Source organism: Pyxicephalus adspersus, chromosome 4 (assembly GCF_032062135.1).
Source record: "Pyxicephalus adspersus chromosome 4, UCB_Pads_2.0, whole genome shotgun sequence".
In the NCBI taxonomy this organism is placed as follows: domain Eukaryota; kingdom Metazoa; phylum Chordata; class Amphibia; order Anura; family Pyxicephalidae; genus Pyxicephalus; species Pyxicephalus adspersus.
Window position 1 is genome coordinate 80,535,857 of NC_092861.1, and position 17,208 is coordinate 80,553,064.

Consider the following 17,208-nt stretch of genomic DNA (forward strand, 5'->3'; position numbering starts at 1 on the left):
TACAATTTAAAAAAAAAATTTCATGAAAAACAATGGGTCACTTTTGGTACAGAAATCTAGACCTCAGTGTAATGCTCAGGAGGTTAAGATACCTTTAGATTTAGCATTCATCATTTATTAGTCCCATATTCTGTCTATGTTCTGACAGAATACCCTAAAGGCAGACACTCCAGATTTTTGTTTCCCCAGACAAATTTTTATGATTGTCCCAGGCACAACACTAATATAGCAAGAAAAGTTTTCCCCAAACTTTGTTTAGTGATTTACCATTTCAAAGCACAAAATGGCTGTAACAAACAACCTCTGTTATTTCTTAATAGGGAGGACACAACTGGATATATATATTTATGGTTATTTATTTTGATATTGTTGGAACCTATCACTAATGACTATTTCCCACAATAATTATTGAGCGTGTGTATTGTGTGCACTACTTAAATCATTTTTTGCACTGGTCATCTTAGGTAATAAAAGCTTGGCAGATAATTTCCATAGTTTGGTAAATTACACTAAAATCCAAATGAAAATAAAGAATAAAATACATACATAAAGTCAAAAATATTGTAAAACTACTATTTATTTTAGCTTCAACCAATTTTCTAAAGCATTGCACTTTGGATCTTACATGTGGTATACGTGACGTACGAAATGCTAAATAACAGGATAAAAGAGTGAGGGAAAAAAGACCTGCAGAGACATCTGGGCATCAAATGCTCAGCACAAGGTTAATAGGTTGCTGACAGAGAATAAAATTGTTGTTTTTGTACAACTCCCTAGTGGTAATATATACATTTTCTGTTGTACAACTTTGTGTTTACAGGATAATTTTGCCTACTCATTACAGTTGAATTTCAAAAACAATATAGAAGTTCCGGGGTCCTTCTCCTGACTCCGCTTGGGGTGGCAACGGCCAGAGCTGCGGACCACCCAAAGGGCCGGAGAAACATCCCTTTTGGGTCATATACTGCCCGCGGGCCGTAGTTTGCCCATGTCTGACTTAAATTATTGTATACGGGTAGACCTGCCATACACAGCATATTCTTTTTCTGCTCAGGTGTCCGATTATATATAAATGTATATATAGGTGTCCACATATATAAATTCTCAGGGCTTGTCACCTGTACAGTTTAGTGATAAAAAGACATAAAGCAGCATAATATGTATGGGAGACAGAACTGTTTATTGTTCTCATGTTTTTGTTTCTCCCAGCATGTACTTTATATGTGCCAGCATACAATTTTCATTTCAAAGGCTTGGTATGAAAAATGTTTCCTTAGGAATTCACATAAAGGCCCTGTACGGCAGTACAATTCTTAAAGTACCTCTTTACTAATATTTGTCAGGTAGTAGTGGTGCCAACCATATCAAACAGCGGGATAGCTGGGCCCACCCATTTTATTTTTCTTCTCATTATCTTCACCACACCCTTCTAATGTTCATTCTGTGTTTTTATTTTAAAGTTTACTCTTTAAAATTTTTGTGAACATGGCCTATACATATTGCCCTCATGATATCCCCCACTGCTATGGATAAAATAAATACAGTTAGGAATTCAAGAAGACAGCAGCTTGCCTTAGGGAAAGAGATGAAACACACCACCACCATCCCTCAAACACGTGATGCATTGCTTCACAGCGTGCTGGACTGATTAAGATTAGTATATATCTCTCTGAAGCTGTGAGCATTCTTGATTTGTTGAAGAACAGTCTTTATAAGGGCTTGACATGGCTATGAATGACCATCACATTTCATTCAGTCATCTGACATGTAAACCTTCAAAAAGGTCCCGTGAAACCCAACAAATAGTTGGCTTTGTGTAGTATGTAATTTATTAGTCTTAATAGTAAAATGAATTGTAAAATAGAAGAATGAAAAAGAGTTAAAATCTAACATTTTTACATGTAGTAAGACTGCATAGTCAGAAAAACAAATAAAAATAACATTTATGTAATATTTGATTCCACTATTCAGATATTTATTTTGGCACATCCAAGTTATTGTCCCCAGTTCATACCTTATTTTACCTACAAAACCTTTAAAACATATATTTATAATGCAATGACTCTCATACTTTTGCTTTTTCAGTAATCCTACCACAATAAAAATTTTGGTAAAATGTAAAAAATTGCGATCATGAAGGCATTCTCACCTGCCTGATCGCTCACTTGAGCTGTCAGAATCGCTGAGCTGTAGATGTTGGTTGCCAGGATACCCTGCTCATCCCGGCTTCCCCGCGGTTGCCAGCACTAAATTAACTCCCTTGTGCCAATCATGATGGCTGAAGAAATACAAGAAGATGGTGCTGCCCTGTGACAGGTTGGGGACAGGCTAGTATACCAGAGTTTACTTCTGCTTTAAAGTGCTTGTGACTGCAGCAAGGAACAAGTCAAGGAGTATCCATGACTATTTGGGCTGGTGGAAGGTATATAGTATGAATGGTAACCTATGTACACATCAGTTTTCAGCCGTTACTAAGGTACATGGCAGGGCACACTAGAATGTTGTTGCTTCATTCACTTATGTCCTTGTCCCTGGATGCAATCACATTATTAGATTATATGAAGTGAACTAGTAGTAGTTTTGTTGAACTAATTTAGGACCCAAAATGAAAATTGATGTCACCGGGCGTCTAGTCACATGCCAGGCGGTACTGTAGTACTTAATGTTTTTTCATCATTATATTTAACATTAGAGTAGGCAATATTCAATCTTTCACATATACTTATTTTTTTTAAATATATTAATAAATAAAATATAAATAAAGCAGAATCTATGGTCTTTATCAATAGCAAATAAAACTTTCTTCACATTAGTGGTCCATAACCACTGTCACAGGATTTACATGTATCTGGCAGCAGCCTCTCTGGAACCATCTGTTGTACTTTACACTTTACATAGGCAAATAGTGTGCGTAAGGTATACTATTTTGTGGACATGTTAAAAGTTGCTATGAACCAACCTGTATGTATGTGTGCTTTGAACGCACATAACCTGTGAGCATACAAGGGTTTGGAAGCTGGGCTTCCATTGTTCTTATGAATTGGGTTTTACAGCTCTAAAGCCAGTGTGACATCTAGAGGCATTACCTGATTGCACACCTAAATATGTATATTGAAATGGCAGACTGAAAGTTTTTAAAGCAGAGGTAGCTAACACAACATTGCTCATAAGTTCTTTGTTACTTCTATCCCTAAGCTACAAAAGTATTTTTCTGCTCATAGATGAATTTTTCTCTGCAAACTAATTTTCTTTTTTCTCTGCCTAATGAACAATCCAGTGTAGCAATGCAACACACATTGTCATATTTATCAATAAGCAAAGTAAATTTAACAATAAGCAAACATTCATTGCAGTTAAAGAAAAAAAATTTAATTTGCAGATTCATGTTTTGCCTATACAATTTAAAAAAACGTCAGACAGATTCACACAATCCCAGACACAAAAAAAAAAAAAAATGTTATAAATGGCTTTTTTATTTCTGTACAATAGTCCTGATTTAATAGGCACAATAGGTCTTTGTCACCATACATTTATTTGTAAGTTTTAACCCCTTTCATGCATTAGCATTTGTTCAAATGTAGATCACAAAAATAGTCATGAGTTTCCGTTTAGTGGAATGCCTTGTGATAAAAGCTGCAATGCTTCATCCCCGAGTTCAACATAAAAAAATGGAACCATTGAATGATCTTCCTTTATAATTCTGGAATATTGCCTAACAGCTTCCTTTCTGCCTAACAACTTCCTAAGTTCTTTAAATAAACAGCATATGTGCTCTAGAAGAAATCTGGAAATTTATGACCATGAATTAAACAACATCTTTGTCTTTCTTTAATAAAGGAAGTAACACGAGTCTCTCCGAGTGTCTAACGTGACTTTTTCATATGAATGTTTCTTATGACTGGAAGGACAGTTGCACTGGCTAAATTACTAGCAATAAACCAGTTAATATTTTGTAATATATAACTATCTAATTAAAAAGAAATATATATTGTTTGTTATATTAAATAAATAAAGAAAAACTATGGATTTGCATAAAGTTTTATTCTGTGTCCCCCTAAATAATGCCGATCCTTTTTGTTTCCATAGCATGGGTGAACTCCTTGTCAATGGGAATGATCTTCTTCTGCTCTCCTGTGGTCAGTGTATTTACGGACATGTTCGGGTGTCGGAAGACAGCAGTAGTAGGAGCTGCTGTTGGTATAATTGGTCTTCTTTCCAGCTCTTTTGTTAGGTGAGTATATTTTATGTCATTTACCAAGCTGAAATGCCTTCTTTAAGGCTTATTGCCAGTTGGCCAGATGTTAGTTTTGTAGTTGTCAGATGTAGTTTTATTATTCATTTACCGCTAGACCCAAAAGTTGAGGTCATTCTGCTTACTTACTTTTATCTATATAAACTTTTGTTACCACAATATAAACAATCTTTGGTTAAGCCTTAATATTATTTCTTTGATTAATATTTGTTCCACTGGCGATATAAACAGCTACTGTATATATTAAACATGTTTATTGCTGGTTTTATCATTTAAACAAAATGTGTTAAAAAACATAAGTCTTGTTGTCAATGTCCTTATTAATATGTGATGTATCGGTGTTCTAAAATAATGATTTAAGTGATTTTAGTTATCCTGCACCAAGTCTAGGAATCTGCTGAACAACTAAAAACAAATCATATTCCACACGGTTTAAATCTTATCTCAGCAGTTGTATTGAGGGAAGTAAAATACAGAGCACCCTCTAGTGGCAAACCTTTTATATCTTTATTTAGTGCTATAATAAAAAGGAGCATGCAATAAAAAATGTGGCAGTCACATCAGAAACTGCTTTAAAGCAAAACTGCATGCAAAAGGTTTAATACATATAAGTGAACTGTCTAGCGATGGATTTGGAATTCTGTTTATTTATTCTTGTGATTCATGGGCCCCAGTCATACAGTAGAACCAAGCGGAACACATCTATTTCTTTGTTCAGCTTTTGAATTTCCCGTTTCACCTCCCTATCTCTATCCTGTCCATTGGATGATGGATCAGGATAAGCATAATGTGGAAGCATTGTCTGGTGATGTCAGATGACAAAAGATGAAACAGAAAGCTTTGAAGCTTCAGAATTTCCCTTCCTAAGTTTGTGCCATGCAAGGACTTTGTATTATACAGTAGTCCCCCTCCATATCGCGTTCTCTGCAAACCTGTGATGATGTATTGGAAAGCACAGTGTGGGGATGCTGGGAGTTAAAGGAGGAACAAGTCTGGCCAATTGGAATGCCCCATTTATTTGGATTCAATGAAGAGGGCATTCCGATTGACTTAACGAATAGTGAGCAGCCAATCACAACTGGGATTCAGTTGTGATTGGCTGCTGGCCATTAGTACAGTTGGGGAAAATTGGGCATCCATGTATTGCGGACTTTTGTTTATCGCGGGTGATTTTGGAACGTAACCCCGCGATAAACGGCTCTACTGTACAATAGATGTTTAAAGGGATTACAAATCCTCTGGGAGGTGAACATGTCCGCATATTTGTATTTTACCATTGTGTGTATCTGATATTCTGTTTAATAGAAACACAACTACTTAACATTTCCATGTTGTCTTTGGTGTTATAATAATCAGTTCTTTAGAGCTGTATGCTAGACAGTCACTATTTTTATAGTATAACCGTATAGAAAGTTATCAGAGGTGAAATATTACTATATGTTATTATTGAAACTGATTTAATTTAGAGTTCTCTTTAAGAGTTGTCTTTGGGAAGCGAAGGTTGGAATAATATTGTGGGTGGAGAGGCAACAAAAGCAGTGGAATAACCAAAGCCCATTGTGTTTAGATGTTCCAGCAACAAAAAAATGGATGTCTGCTCATTTTGTAACACATAACTTCTTGTTTCTGTTTCTCTCTTTTTACAGGAGCTTAGAACCGCTGTATTTTACCTATGGTATAGTATTTGCCTGTGGCTGCTCATTTGCCTACCAACCATCTCTTGTGATCTTGGGACATTATTTCAAGAAACGGCTAGGACTGGTCAATGGCATTGTAACTGCAGGTAGCAGCCTGTTTACTGTTTCGTTGCCCTTTTTGCTGCGCTATTTACTAGATGGAATGGGACTTTACAACACCCTTCGAGTCTTGTGTATTCTCATGTTTATTCTCTTTTTGGCTGGATTCACCTACAAGCCTCTCATACCTAAACAAAGCAACAGGCGTTCAAAGGTCTTCAATTTTTCTGTCTTTAAATCGAAAAGCTACTGTATTTGGGCATTTGGAATTCCAGCTGCGCTTTTTGGCTACTTTGTGCCTTATGTTCACTTGGTAAGTTGTAAAATTTCACATTTGTAGCTATAGTACATTTTTTTTTTGTTCATTGGTTCATATAATTTTTATTATGGTTATGTAATTATAATAGGAATTGTCATTGTTTTCAAATTTACAGCTTTCAATAAAATAGTACTAAGTAATCCTGACATAAAGGTCCTTGTACAGGCACTTCCTGTAATGGGATGGCACCATCCCTGTCTTCCAGTTTCTCCTCTGTACTCTCAAGCCAGGAAGTAAGGATAGAGCAATAAAGCCCAGCAGAGGTTTTGGACTCCCTCCATTCTATTCATAAATAGGAAAAAAAAATTGTGGCTGGAGTTATGCCTTATGACATATAACCTTATTTAGTAATTTATAGTGTTATCTTCTGTCAGGTAATGACATTCCCTAACATGTGTAAACAACACATGTAGATACCAACTTGTTTTATGTTGAGATAGTGATCTATGCATATACTGTACAGTAGTTATTTGTATAGTGTGCAGTATTTGAATATTGTTCATGTCTTAATTTTACAGATGAAACATGTGAAAGAGCGTCTGGGAGAAGACATAAATGAGGAAGTTCTTTTATTATGCATTGGAGTCACATCTGGTGTTGGAAGGCTGATTTTTGGCAGAGTTGCAGATTATATTCCAGGAGTCAAAAAAGTATACTTACAGGTACTGTGATTTAATGCTTTTAAGTAATTCACCACAGTAAATTAGTATAAATACATTAATAAAGTGGTAATGTTAAAGTTTCTCTGCAACTTGTGATGAAACTAAGGCAATGTTATCGGAGCCATGTGCACTTGCCTGTGCCTGAGAAAGCAAGGAAAGAAGTAGTTGCATTTAACTATCAAGTTTGCTTTTTTGCTTTTATGTTTTGCTTTTTCTATCCTTTTATGGGCAAACAGCAATGAAAAGAGCTGGAGAGCTGTGAAACGGAGATTCAGCACTTGAATAAAGTACAGCCACAGCAGTACAGCTTTAGTCACTTGATTGCTTAAATTGTACTTCTGCATATTAATCAGAATATTTTGGAGCTTGCAGCAGTAAATTGTGCTCACTTCATGGTTGGAGGCAAAGAGTTTGAAAACTATACATAAAGGACCAAATCCCTGGACCAGACCTGTTACTGTAGATCACAGACTTACAGTGATTTTTGTTGCCTTAATAAAGATTGTTCCTTTTCACCTTCTTATTCATTTATTTAGATTATTTTACAATGTTTGTACCAAATTCTTTTCTGTTTTGTTGACGTTCACAAACAGAGATGTGGGGCCAAATTTCCAGAAGTACATACCTTTGAAATGTTGAACTTATTTTTTTCAATAGCTGTGCCAAGTTTTTAGTTACAAGTGTACTTATGTAATGGTGCAGTATGTGTGACTGCTTATAATGGCACGTCTTTGTAGCTCACTGAATACATTTTAGGCTCCTTTAAAATCTGCATGTTCATTATTTTCTCTTTGCATGATGCAGGTTGCAGCAACTTATTTTCTTTGGCCCCTAAATTTCAAAAAACAGACTTGCCCTTTCACCTAAAGCAATATATATTGATGTATGAACTGTGGTGCATTAAGGGTCAAGTGCACTGTTTATGGTGGTGTTGATGGTTATTGAAGGTCCATTTAAAATGAATAGGTGCACCCTAAAATACATACACAGTATCTATATGTTCAACGTGTGCAATACAATTTGCAATCCTTGCTGCATAATTCTTTATGTATAATATTTATAACATCATACTTGTTTCTTGTAGGTGATATCATTTTTCTTCATTGGATTAATGTCAATGATGATACCAGTGTGCCATAACTTTGGTGGATTGATTGCAGTCTGCCTGTTCATGGGTTTGTTTGATGGCTGCTTCATATGTATTATGGCTCCTATTGCATTTGAACTGGTTGGACCTCAGCATGTATCTCAGGCCATTGGATTTCTACTTGGATTCATGTCTATTCCAATGACTGTTGGCCCTCCTTTTGCAGGTAAAGTGGAAGTTTTTTGTCTCAGATTCCTTGGTAAAGTCTTTATAGTACTAAAGATTAATTTTAGGGACTTTGAGTGATCTGTTTTTTCTTTAATGGAGTTGATCACTGATTGATCCCCATACTGTAATTATCTTTAAATTGCAGCCATTGTTAACCAGAAATGTGGCAGTAGCAGCCCCTGCCACATCCCAATGTGCAAAAGTGGGGATCACAGTGCCATTAATCCCAATTGTAGTCTATAGAATGATCTGCTTTTAATGGGGTGAGGCTTACTGGCAATCATAAAATAGCTATTAGGCTGATCCTTCCATACAGAAAATGGTGATCTTTTTAGCCGTTGGCCGCTTTCATAAATGAGGTGAACAGACTAAATCCCCTAACATAATAACCTGTAGCAGACAGTCAGATTTCTCTTGTACTGGTCAGACTTCATCAGAGTGAACTTTGATTGATTGCTACTGGTTACTGAATTTATGAATTGGCGCCTAAAGAAGAACTGAACCTAAGAATGAAAACATTGCGAGCAGGGAGTTTCTTCTACAATCAAAATTTATCTGCAATCTTTGCTATAATGTACACTGATGTGCGCATATGTATGATTCTGGCATAACTGGCTGTTGGGAATTAAATGGGTTCCCATATGCAATTAACATCCCAAACCCCTGGGAGGACTGGGTGAAAATGTCAGCGTCAGAGTGGAGAGAGGTGAGTTTAGTTAAATAATTGTGAATAGGCAGATAGGTTTGTTTTGTGGCAAGAGAGACATAGTCTGTCTGCTCTTAATTTTTTTATTTAATGGTTTAGTTACTTTATACAATGTGTACAATCCTTATTGAATAGTGTTGAAAACAATGAACAGTAAGGGTTGATGTGTTTGTGAATAGCATATTTTATCATGTTAGAAAAATAGCTGCTGCTGCTTAAACAAATTTTTGGTCTCTCTAGGTTTTCTGCGCGACAGCCTTGGCTCTTATGATGTAGCATTCTACCTGGCAGGTGTTCCTCCTATAATTGGTGGATTTATCCTATGTCTTATCCCATGGGTCCACAAAAGGACTATGCAGAAAAAAACAAAAGTGAATGGAGAAAAGGAAGAAAGGAATATGGATAACACCACCAGTCCACTAAAACCTGGCACAGCCGAAAATGACAAAAAAGAAAATGTCTCTGTCATTTAATCATGATTTTTTAAAACAAAGAAAACAAGACTGTTTTTATCTCTTTTTATCTTTTTTATGTCAGTGACTGAATGTTTGAAGTGGTGCTACAAAGCCAAAGCTGTATGATCGTCCTGAGCTGTTAAAATGCACAACCCACTGAGCCTACAATGGCAGCTCATTGAATCTCTAAGCACATGTGTTGCCAGAACTAATGAGCTAAAATATTACAGAGAAGTATTATTTATCATCAGCAAAGCTCTGACTTCTCATTGCTGTATACACTGCCTAGCCAAAAAAGGTGCCCAAGCCTGAGTATGATGTCTTTTTTTCTTAGGTTGGTTCATTTGGTAAGGTCTAGGTTCACAAAACGGTATGTACACAGCAGGGAACATTCAAGGTCTTAGGGAACCCCTGCTATACCTACTATGTCCTCAGCTCACAGTATATTAGCTTGGTGGTAAGTAGGAAGAATGCTTCTTACATTGCTGGCCAGTGGGGGGAAGAATTTCTCCTTTACATATAGCCAAAACGATCAACAACGATTGGTGTCAGTTGAATTGATCTGAGAGGCACAAATAGCTCATTGCTCAAGGAACCCTTTGCAACCTCTAAAGGACCCCTAGGGTTTCACGGAGCCTTGGCCTACAAAATGAGATCAGCTGACTACCAGGATATACTGAAAGGCCAGGTTTTTTCCATCAAGGAGTTTTTTTTCTTTCCTGATGGTAAAGGCATATTCTAAAATGACAATGTCAGGTCAAATTATGAAAGAGAGGTGCAAGGAGCACGAGACATCATTTTCATACATGGATTTGCCACCAAGACCAGACCTTAACCCCATTGAGAATCTTTGAGATTTGCTGGAGAAGACTTTAGGCAGTGGTCTGACTCTCTTATCATTAATACATGTTCTTGGTAAAAAATGAGTGAACTCTGGAAATAAATGTTGTGACATTGCAAAAGGCTATTAAACATAAAAATATCAGAGTATTTTTTTGGCCAGGCAGTGTGGCTCTGTAGGAATTTTCTTAGTAACAATAATCAATCTCAATTTTTCAATCTCAGTGACCGAACATGTTTCTGTTTTGTTTATTGGATTTCAGTTCCTAAAACTCTACAATATGCAAATGAGTGGAAAAAATGTTTTAAAGAGTAACACATGTACCATGTTTTTTTTATTTTTTTTTTAAGCCAAAATTTGTCAACGCAGCTACTTGCTAGTGGTCAGAATGCATGTGCGGCTTAGACTACAGTACTAGAGGTCAGCATTCCAGTTATATCTGAAGCCAATGATGGGAGATAGCTTGGAAGCTGAATAGATTTGCATGGCTCATTTAAAAACTGTAAAATATGCAATTTATGTTTGATATCTTTTTTAAAAGAATTTTATGTTAGATCCTCAAAACATATACTATTCATCCAGCCATCAAAACTGTGAAGTTAATTTTGGGTACTTTGACAAGTTTAATTGAGTCTATTCAATATTACGTTGTTCCTATTGTAATACATGTTGCACCAAGTTGCCTTATAATGCGCAGTTGCTAGCAGCATTTACATATATACAGCCCACTTTTCTGAAGCTTTTATACTGACTGCAATGCCTAAGTGCAATATGCCTATTTGCTATTTTATTTTCTGAAAAACTCATTATAGTCTTTTATTGGAACTGCTTCTAGTAAATCTTCCATCTCTTGGACACCCTGAAGAAAAGGTGTAATAAGCTCCCAATGCCATACAAAGAAAAAAAAGCAGTATTTTTTTAACTTCAGTATGAGTATGTTACTGTATTAAGTATTAAATATATTTGGTGGGGAATTTAAAATATGTTTTCACACAGCCCTGAAATTGCAGTGCTGAATTAAAACTGGTTGGTGAACTCCAGCAGTGGGATCAGCAGTTCTTATGATTCTTTCTAGGTCTGACTGGCACCAACATTTTGACCAGTTCATCAGTAGGTTGACAGACAGGAGGTTGGTTCGAAACCAGAGTGGACATCAAGTATATGGGTCTGTTTGTTTACGTTCCAGAAACAGAACTCAAATTGCTTAATAATATCAAATGTCTTTACTGTTGAGTGTTGAGTGGATTATCTTTGATCATGAAGTACTAGTTTTTTTTTTTTACTTTCAAAGATCCCTATTACATTCATTACATATATTTTAATAAATAGTATACAGTTCAAAGATTACTCTTTGTGATTACCTTAGCTTTGAATAGAATTCTCACCTGTCACTTGTAATGTGAAGTTTTATAGGGCCCAAAAGCATATTATAATTGTAAGGGTGAATAATAATTTACAAAATGTGAAACTACATACAACATGCTGAGGCATATGACCAATACACTTCAGCAAATTTCATAATATGGACTCAGGAATATAGCCTAATTATTCCCAGGGAGTCACTATAATATACAGTTATGTAAGAAGATTGTGATCAATTAACGTTTGTATAGAATAGGTGATATAGTTACATAGAAAGTTTACTTTGCATTGTAAAGAAGCAGCCTCTTCTTCACTATGACAAGTATTAGTTTCAACTGGAGAATAAGCATTCCTTATGTTTCCCTTCTTTCAGTGTCCTGTCACTATGTCACTGTGATCATCTGACATAATTTGTGCCTTAAACTCAAATAATATATTATACAAAGAACACCTAATCGTCCATCCATTATCCAAAGAAGCTTTGCATTTTGCACATCAGCTTGAACTTGAGGGAATAGTTTACTCTGGTCTATGTACAGTAGACCTAGAATATTAATACATCCAGGTTTTCAGCTTGGTAAGCAGGGAGATTGAAATATGCCAAAGAGTACTTGTAAATACCAATCTGACCACCTCAGCATACAGATCTTTTCTTAAGTCACCTTAGAAGCAATGTTTGTCTGATTTTAGCAAATTGGTATGCCATATTGCTGTAATTATTGATAGTTTAGGTTGTGAAAAACATCTTTTTATGGAAAAAATAGTGAAATTGGGTCCTTCTAGCTGTCGGTCAGATGGCATTTGCACATTTAGGAATGACATCAGACAGAATTGGATGTTCAGCAGTTTCACCTAATCCTGGATCAAAGACTAGATGCATTTGTCACATGACCAGCTGCTAAAGGGAGCCCACAATTCTGCTTTCTTCAAGAAAGGATTTTCACAACATAGTCTGCTATTAAATACTTGTCATTCCTTTTCAGAGGTCTGTTTTAAGATTTTTTTTGTGTGTATTCTATCTATTCGTTTATCTCTGCAATACAATCCATTGCTGTATGTATCTTTACATTGTAGAACAATATTACTAAACTTGAATGGAGTATGAAGTGAGATGTTTGTGCCTTTCTTTGTGCAGAAATATGCACATTTTCAAACCTTTTTATTGTAAATCCAGATAGTTTTACCACGTCATTGTTTTTTGTCTTTTTATTATCAATATGTTAATAAGATTTATATGACCAGCCAGTGACATTGCTGTAACCAAATTGTTATATACATTGAACACCTAATTGGTGTATATAAGACCTAGAACAACCAGTCCTTCTTTCATATTATATAAAATACAACATATATATTTTGTAGTGAACTTTTCCTGGACTAAAATAACAATACTGCTGTAGTTCAGGAACATTGTGGTGCCTGTGGGTACCATTGTTAGTCTTGTCCATGTACACCTAAGGACCCTGATGGATTCTGGATCCAGGTTGCACATAGGGCTCTGAATAAAGTCTAGTAGAGTTGGTACTTTAGGAACATGAATAAACCAGGTTATTTGAAGTGCATGAAAATGTATAAGTTTTATGTTAGAACTAGGGAAAAAAAAAATAAATGATTGTAAAAACTTTTCTAACTGATATGCTTCCAAAGGGATGTTAATTGGTAGGTCAGTTGGCTGCAGCAGTTCAGGATAAAGTATCCCCAGCTTTTTGCAATGAAATGGTTATTAACCTTTTAAGGTAAGAGATTTATTGGTTCTCATTTACTAAGTTGTAGAATGAACCCATGTTTACTTCAGCTTTACATGCATGAAACAGAAGCTGAATATTCCACAATTGGATAACCTATCATACTTCAGTGCCCATTTTTCAGGCTGCAAGGGTAATTTAGCTGAATTGCTGCTGCCTGCTTGGCTATTCATTTATTAAACAAAACATGTACATTTTACCTACCTAATAATACAACATTGTTCTAGTAATTATAGACAGGGAATAACACATATAAGGCTGGGTTCAGACAGTTGTCTATACACAAAATTACTTTGGTTCACTGCTGTCAAGCAGTGCTCAACTACCCCTTATCTCTGGTTATCAGTAAAACAAACTGAAGCGATTAAAATCTTTTTGTTGAACAGCATTTGCCTGCAGTGACATTGTAGTTTTTCAGAAGCATCATGCATCAGCTCAGACCACTCTGCCACTTGACCATTTCCACAAACCTAAAAAGGATCACTTCAATGCTTTTCCAAGCATTTTTGAGAGCCATTTCAGACTTAAGGCTGACCACAGCATTCTGCTGCAGGCTCACCCACTCTCTCAACAGCTCCCATTCAACTGAATAGAAGTGGGCTGGAAACGATTTTGAGCAAGCGGCTTCTGTGAGTTGCATTGCAGTTCCTGAAAGCACGAAAGTGGTTTCTGGTCATTTGGTTGCTTTTCTGTCTTCACCTCAATCCCACTTAAACTTACTGAATTGTGTTTGACAGCATAGTAGTTATTATTATTAAACAGGATTTATTTAGCGCCAACATTTTACGCAGCGCTGTACATTGAACAGTTGGAGAGGGGCAGCTGACAGCTGCAGTTGCACACTAGTCTAAATGAGTTGGGAGTACAGCAGGGATGCAGTTATTTCATAATGTACTGACCAGTTTAAGCCATGCAAGAAAAAAACCTATGAAGCAACTGCTTTCAGACATCTGTCAAAACTGCTAAGAAATGTTCCTGGATTCCAGTTAAAAGTCAGCTCCTGGGAGCAGTTAACACCTCGGTTTTCAGCTGGTCATCAGAACTTAGCCATAAGTTTCAAAATAGTATATGATAAATACTATCTGATACAGGCAGATCCTCACAGGTAATATGCCTTGTCTGTTAAATATATATTATTAGTTATGACATAGCACGAGTATTTTAAGGAGCAAGCAGCTCTAGCACCAACTTTCCAACCAAATACATTACCAAGTGCCTGGGTTGAATCCAAGGCAGAAATAGACTGTATAAATATATAACTTAAAATGTCATCCAGAGTTATCTACTCCAGTACTACTAAGTGTTTTGCCAGGGTCTAAAGCCCTGCTAATGTCTAATATATAACGTGCCAAGTCTTGACTTATTTTTTGTAGCCCCCCCTGCAGTAATTTATAAGCTGTCAAACTTTAGCTAAGGCTCCCAGCTTGTGAACAATCAATGGTGAAAAAAGTGACACAATGGGCTTTATTTATTCAAGCTTTCCAAGGCTGGACTTAATTAACTGTTATGGGAGAACCTGGGTGATCCAGCAAACCTGAAATGGATCTGGTCTATGACTTAAAATATTTGCCAACTAATAAATTATTGGTGCTGCTATAGTGTGATTCCTAGCACTATAAAGTTCTAGTATAGTGTGATTCCTACTATAGTGTGTCTATATGGTGTACAATTCAGCTTTCCTCTCCTAGCGACAGATACCATTTCGGAGCAGACTTCCCGACAGTAATTGAACTAACCACAGTATTTGTGGATCTAGCAGTAAGCTTTGGCACTTAAACTTTGGCTATGGACCTCTTGTTCATCAACATCACTGGGCCATCGCACTTGCGGAAAGAATTTTCCTCAACCAGGATACCATGTTGAAGGAGATATCGTGACGACGTTTCTTCACTTTGCACCACTCCAGTATAAAACTCTTGTAACAACATTTTTTGTAAGGGTATGCTTGTTTCTACAGGTTTCAACGGCTAATCCTAATACCCTGTTTCCCCGATGATAAGACACTGTCTTATTTTTTTTGAAGGCCAAAATATGCTCTAGGGCTTATTTTCAGGGGGATGCCTTATTTTCCCATTTTTCATTTTTACCTAAAAAGGGGGGGCTGTCTTATTTGATGGCCCTGCCTTATCATCGGGGAAACACGGTAGGAATTTTAATGAAATAGAAAGTGAGGATTTTTTTTTTAAATGGGAATCTTCATGAAATATAAGGTGAGGTAGATTTTTTAGTAGGGGCGGTTGCTATGATGCTATAATGGTTATTAAAGTAAACAAAGAAGTTTCTGGAGTAGTAGGCTATAAATAGAATGTGAGGTAGGAACAAACAATGATGGTAGGAATCACACTATAGTAGCACCAAATTATTTTTAAGAGCTCCAAAGTTTGCTAGATGACCCAAGTTCTCCCATGATAATTTATTTTCTCTTGTCTCAAGAAGCTTTATTAAATCATGCCCAATGGTTAGGGGTTGTAATAGTCATGTCTGGGGATTATGATCAGTTTATCTTTCATGTAGTCTTTGTGTGATACAAGAAGCTATCAAGCAATTTATATTTTCAGCAACCACACAAAGCTGGAATGTTTATCAAACTACCATGTGTTATTACTTCAAGGCCTTTCACCCTGTATTTTCTGGGCCATGTTGTGCCAGATATATATAGCACCTGATGTTCTTCTGATCATGAGCCCTTGAACATAAAAAATATATAGAATCATTGGGATGATAGATTGGCCATGTTAGTTATCTACTAAGAGTTAACCTAATATCAGCAGTATTATACAGACATTCAGTTTCTAGTCCATGCGTAAATTGACCATATAAGTGTAAAGCTGCCACACATATTAAGACTCCCCAATCAACTACGTTTAGATTGAATGGTACAAAAATGTCAATAAAACCTAAAAAAAAATTGCAAAAAGGGATAAGTTGCTGTGTGGCCAACCTAACAATTTTACATGGATCTAATGAGTATAAATCCTGATGTTTCTATTACTATTTCCTACAACTTCATAGAATTATTATAAATTCATTGGAGCCTATGCACTCTTTCTATACAACCTTATTTTACACTTTCTATGATATCAGAGCAGAAGGTGGCCAGCTTACGTTTTTGCAGACATTGTTGAGGGGTGAAACGTCAACACATATTTATTTTATCATTTATTATATAACTTGAGACGCTATAAAAAGGTGAATATAATCATTAATATTGATTTTATTTTATTTGTTATTTCCAAAAAGGGATTCTATGGTTCCTATGTTGTAAATAGATTACTCTTCTTTGTCTGCTTGTTTTTGGTGTTACAGATAAAAATATATTACCAATACACAAAATATTACTAACGAAATAATAATGCTTTATTACTTTGTCATCCAACAACATAAAAAGTACATGTAAATTCTGTTAAGTTGCTGTCTTGTCAAATGTCTGACCACACATTGCCTACAAGCTTCTGAGGGTGTAGTTTATAACCTCTGGAACAAGTTTAGGTGTTTGAGCAAGTATAAGTGGGACAAATATAAATATTCATTTTGAAAGACTGGACATTTAGATTGAGTCAAGGCTGAATATTCAGATTTTTGTGTCTGACAAATGTACCTGTTTGTCTGGAATGCATCCTGAAAAATAGCAATATACATTTTTTGTGTGAGAGTTTTCAGGCACTACTGTGTCTACCATGTCATAGCTGTACTGCTGCAGAGTGCTGTCTCTAATTTCTGGTCTCAGGAAGTTTGGAGTCAGATTTTGTTATGCCACTACTGTGCTGCTCACTGTTCTCTTTGCTTAGTGTTCTGAAATGGGGAAGAAAAGTCCT

At 36.1% G+C, this 17,208-nt stretch overlaps 1 protein-coding gene across 1 annotated transcript in view; it reads left to right on the top strand.

Moving 5' to 3' along the window:
- Positions 1-12,754, top strand: part of SLC16A10 (solute carrier family 16 member 10) — a 45,372-nt gene extending 32,618 nt beyond the window's left edge. Inside the window, exons 2-6 of the mRNA XM_072408768.1 lie at positions 4,087-4,231; positions 5,899-6,301; positions 6,826-6,969; positions 8,054-8,282; positions 9,231-12,754. Of these exons, the coding sequence (XP_072264869.1) occupies positions 4,087-4,231; positions 5,899-6,301; positions 6,826-6,969; positions 8,054-8,282; positions 9,231-9,463 (1,154 nt within the window). The 3' untranslated portion in view covers positions 9,464-12,754. The remainder of the gene's footprint in view (positions 1-4,086; positions 4,232-5,898; positions 6,302-6,825; positions 6,970-8,053; positions 8,283-9,230) is intronic.
- Positions 12,755-17,208: the final 4,454 nt, after the last annotated feature.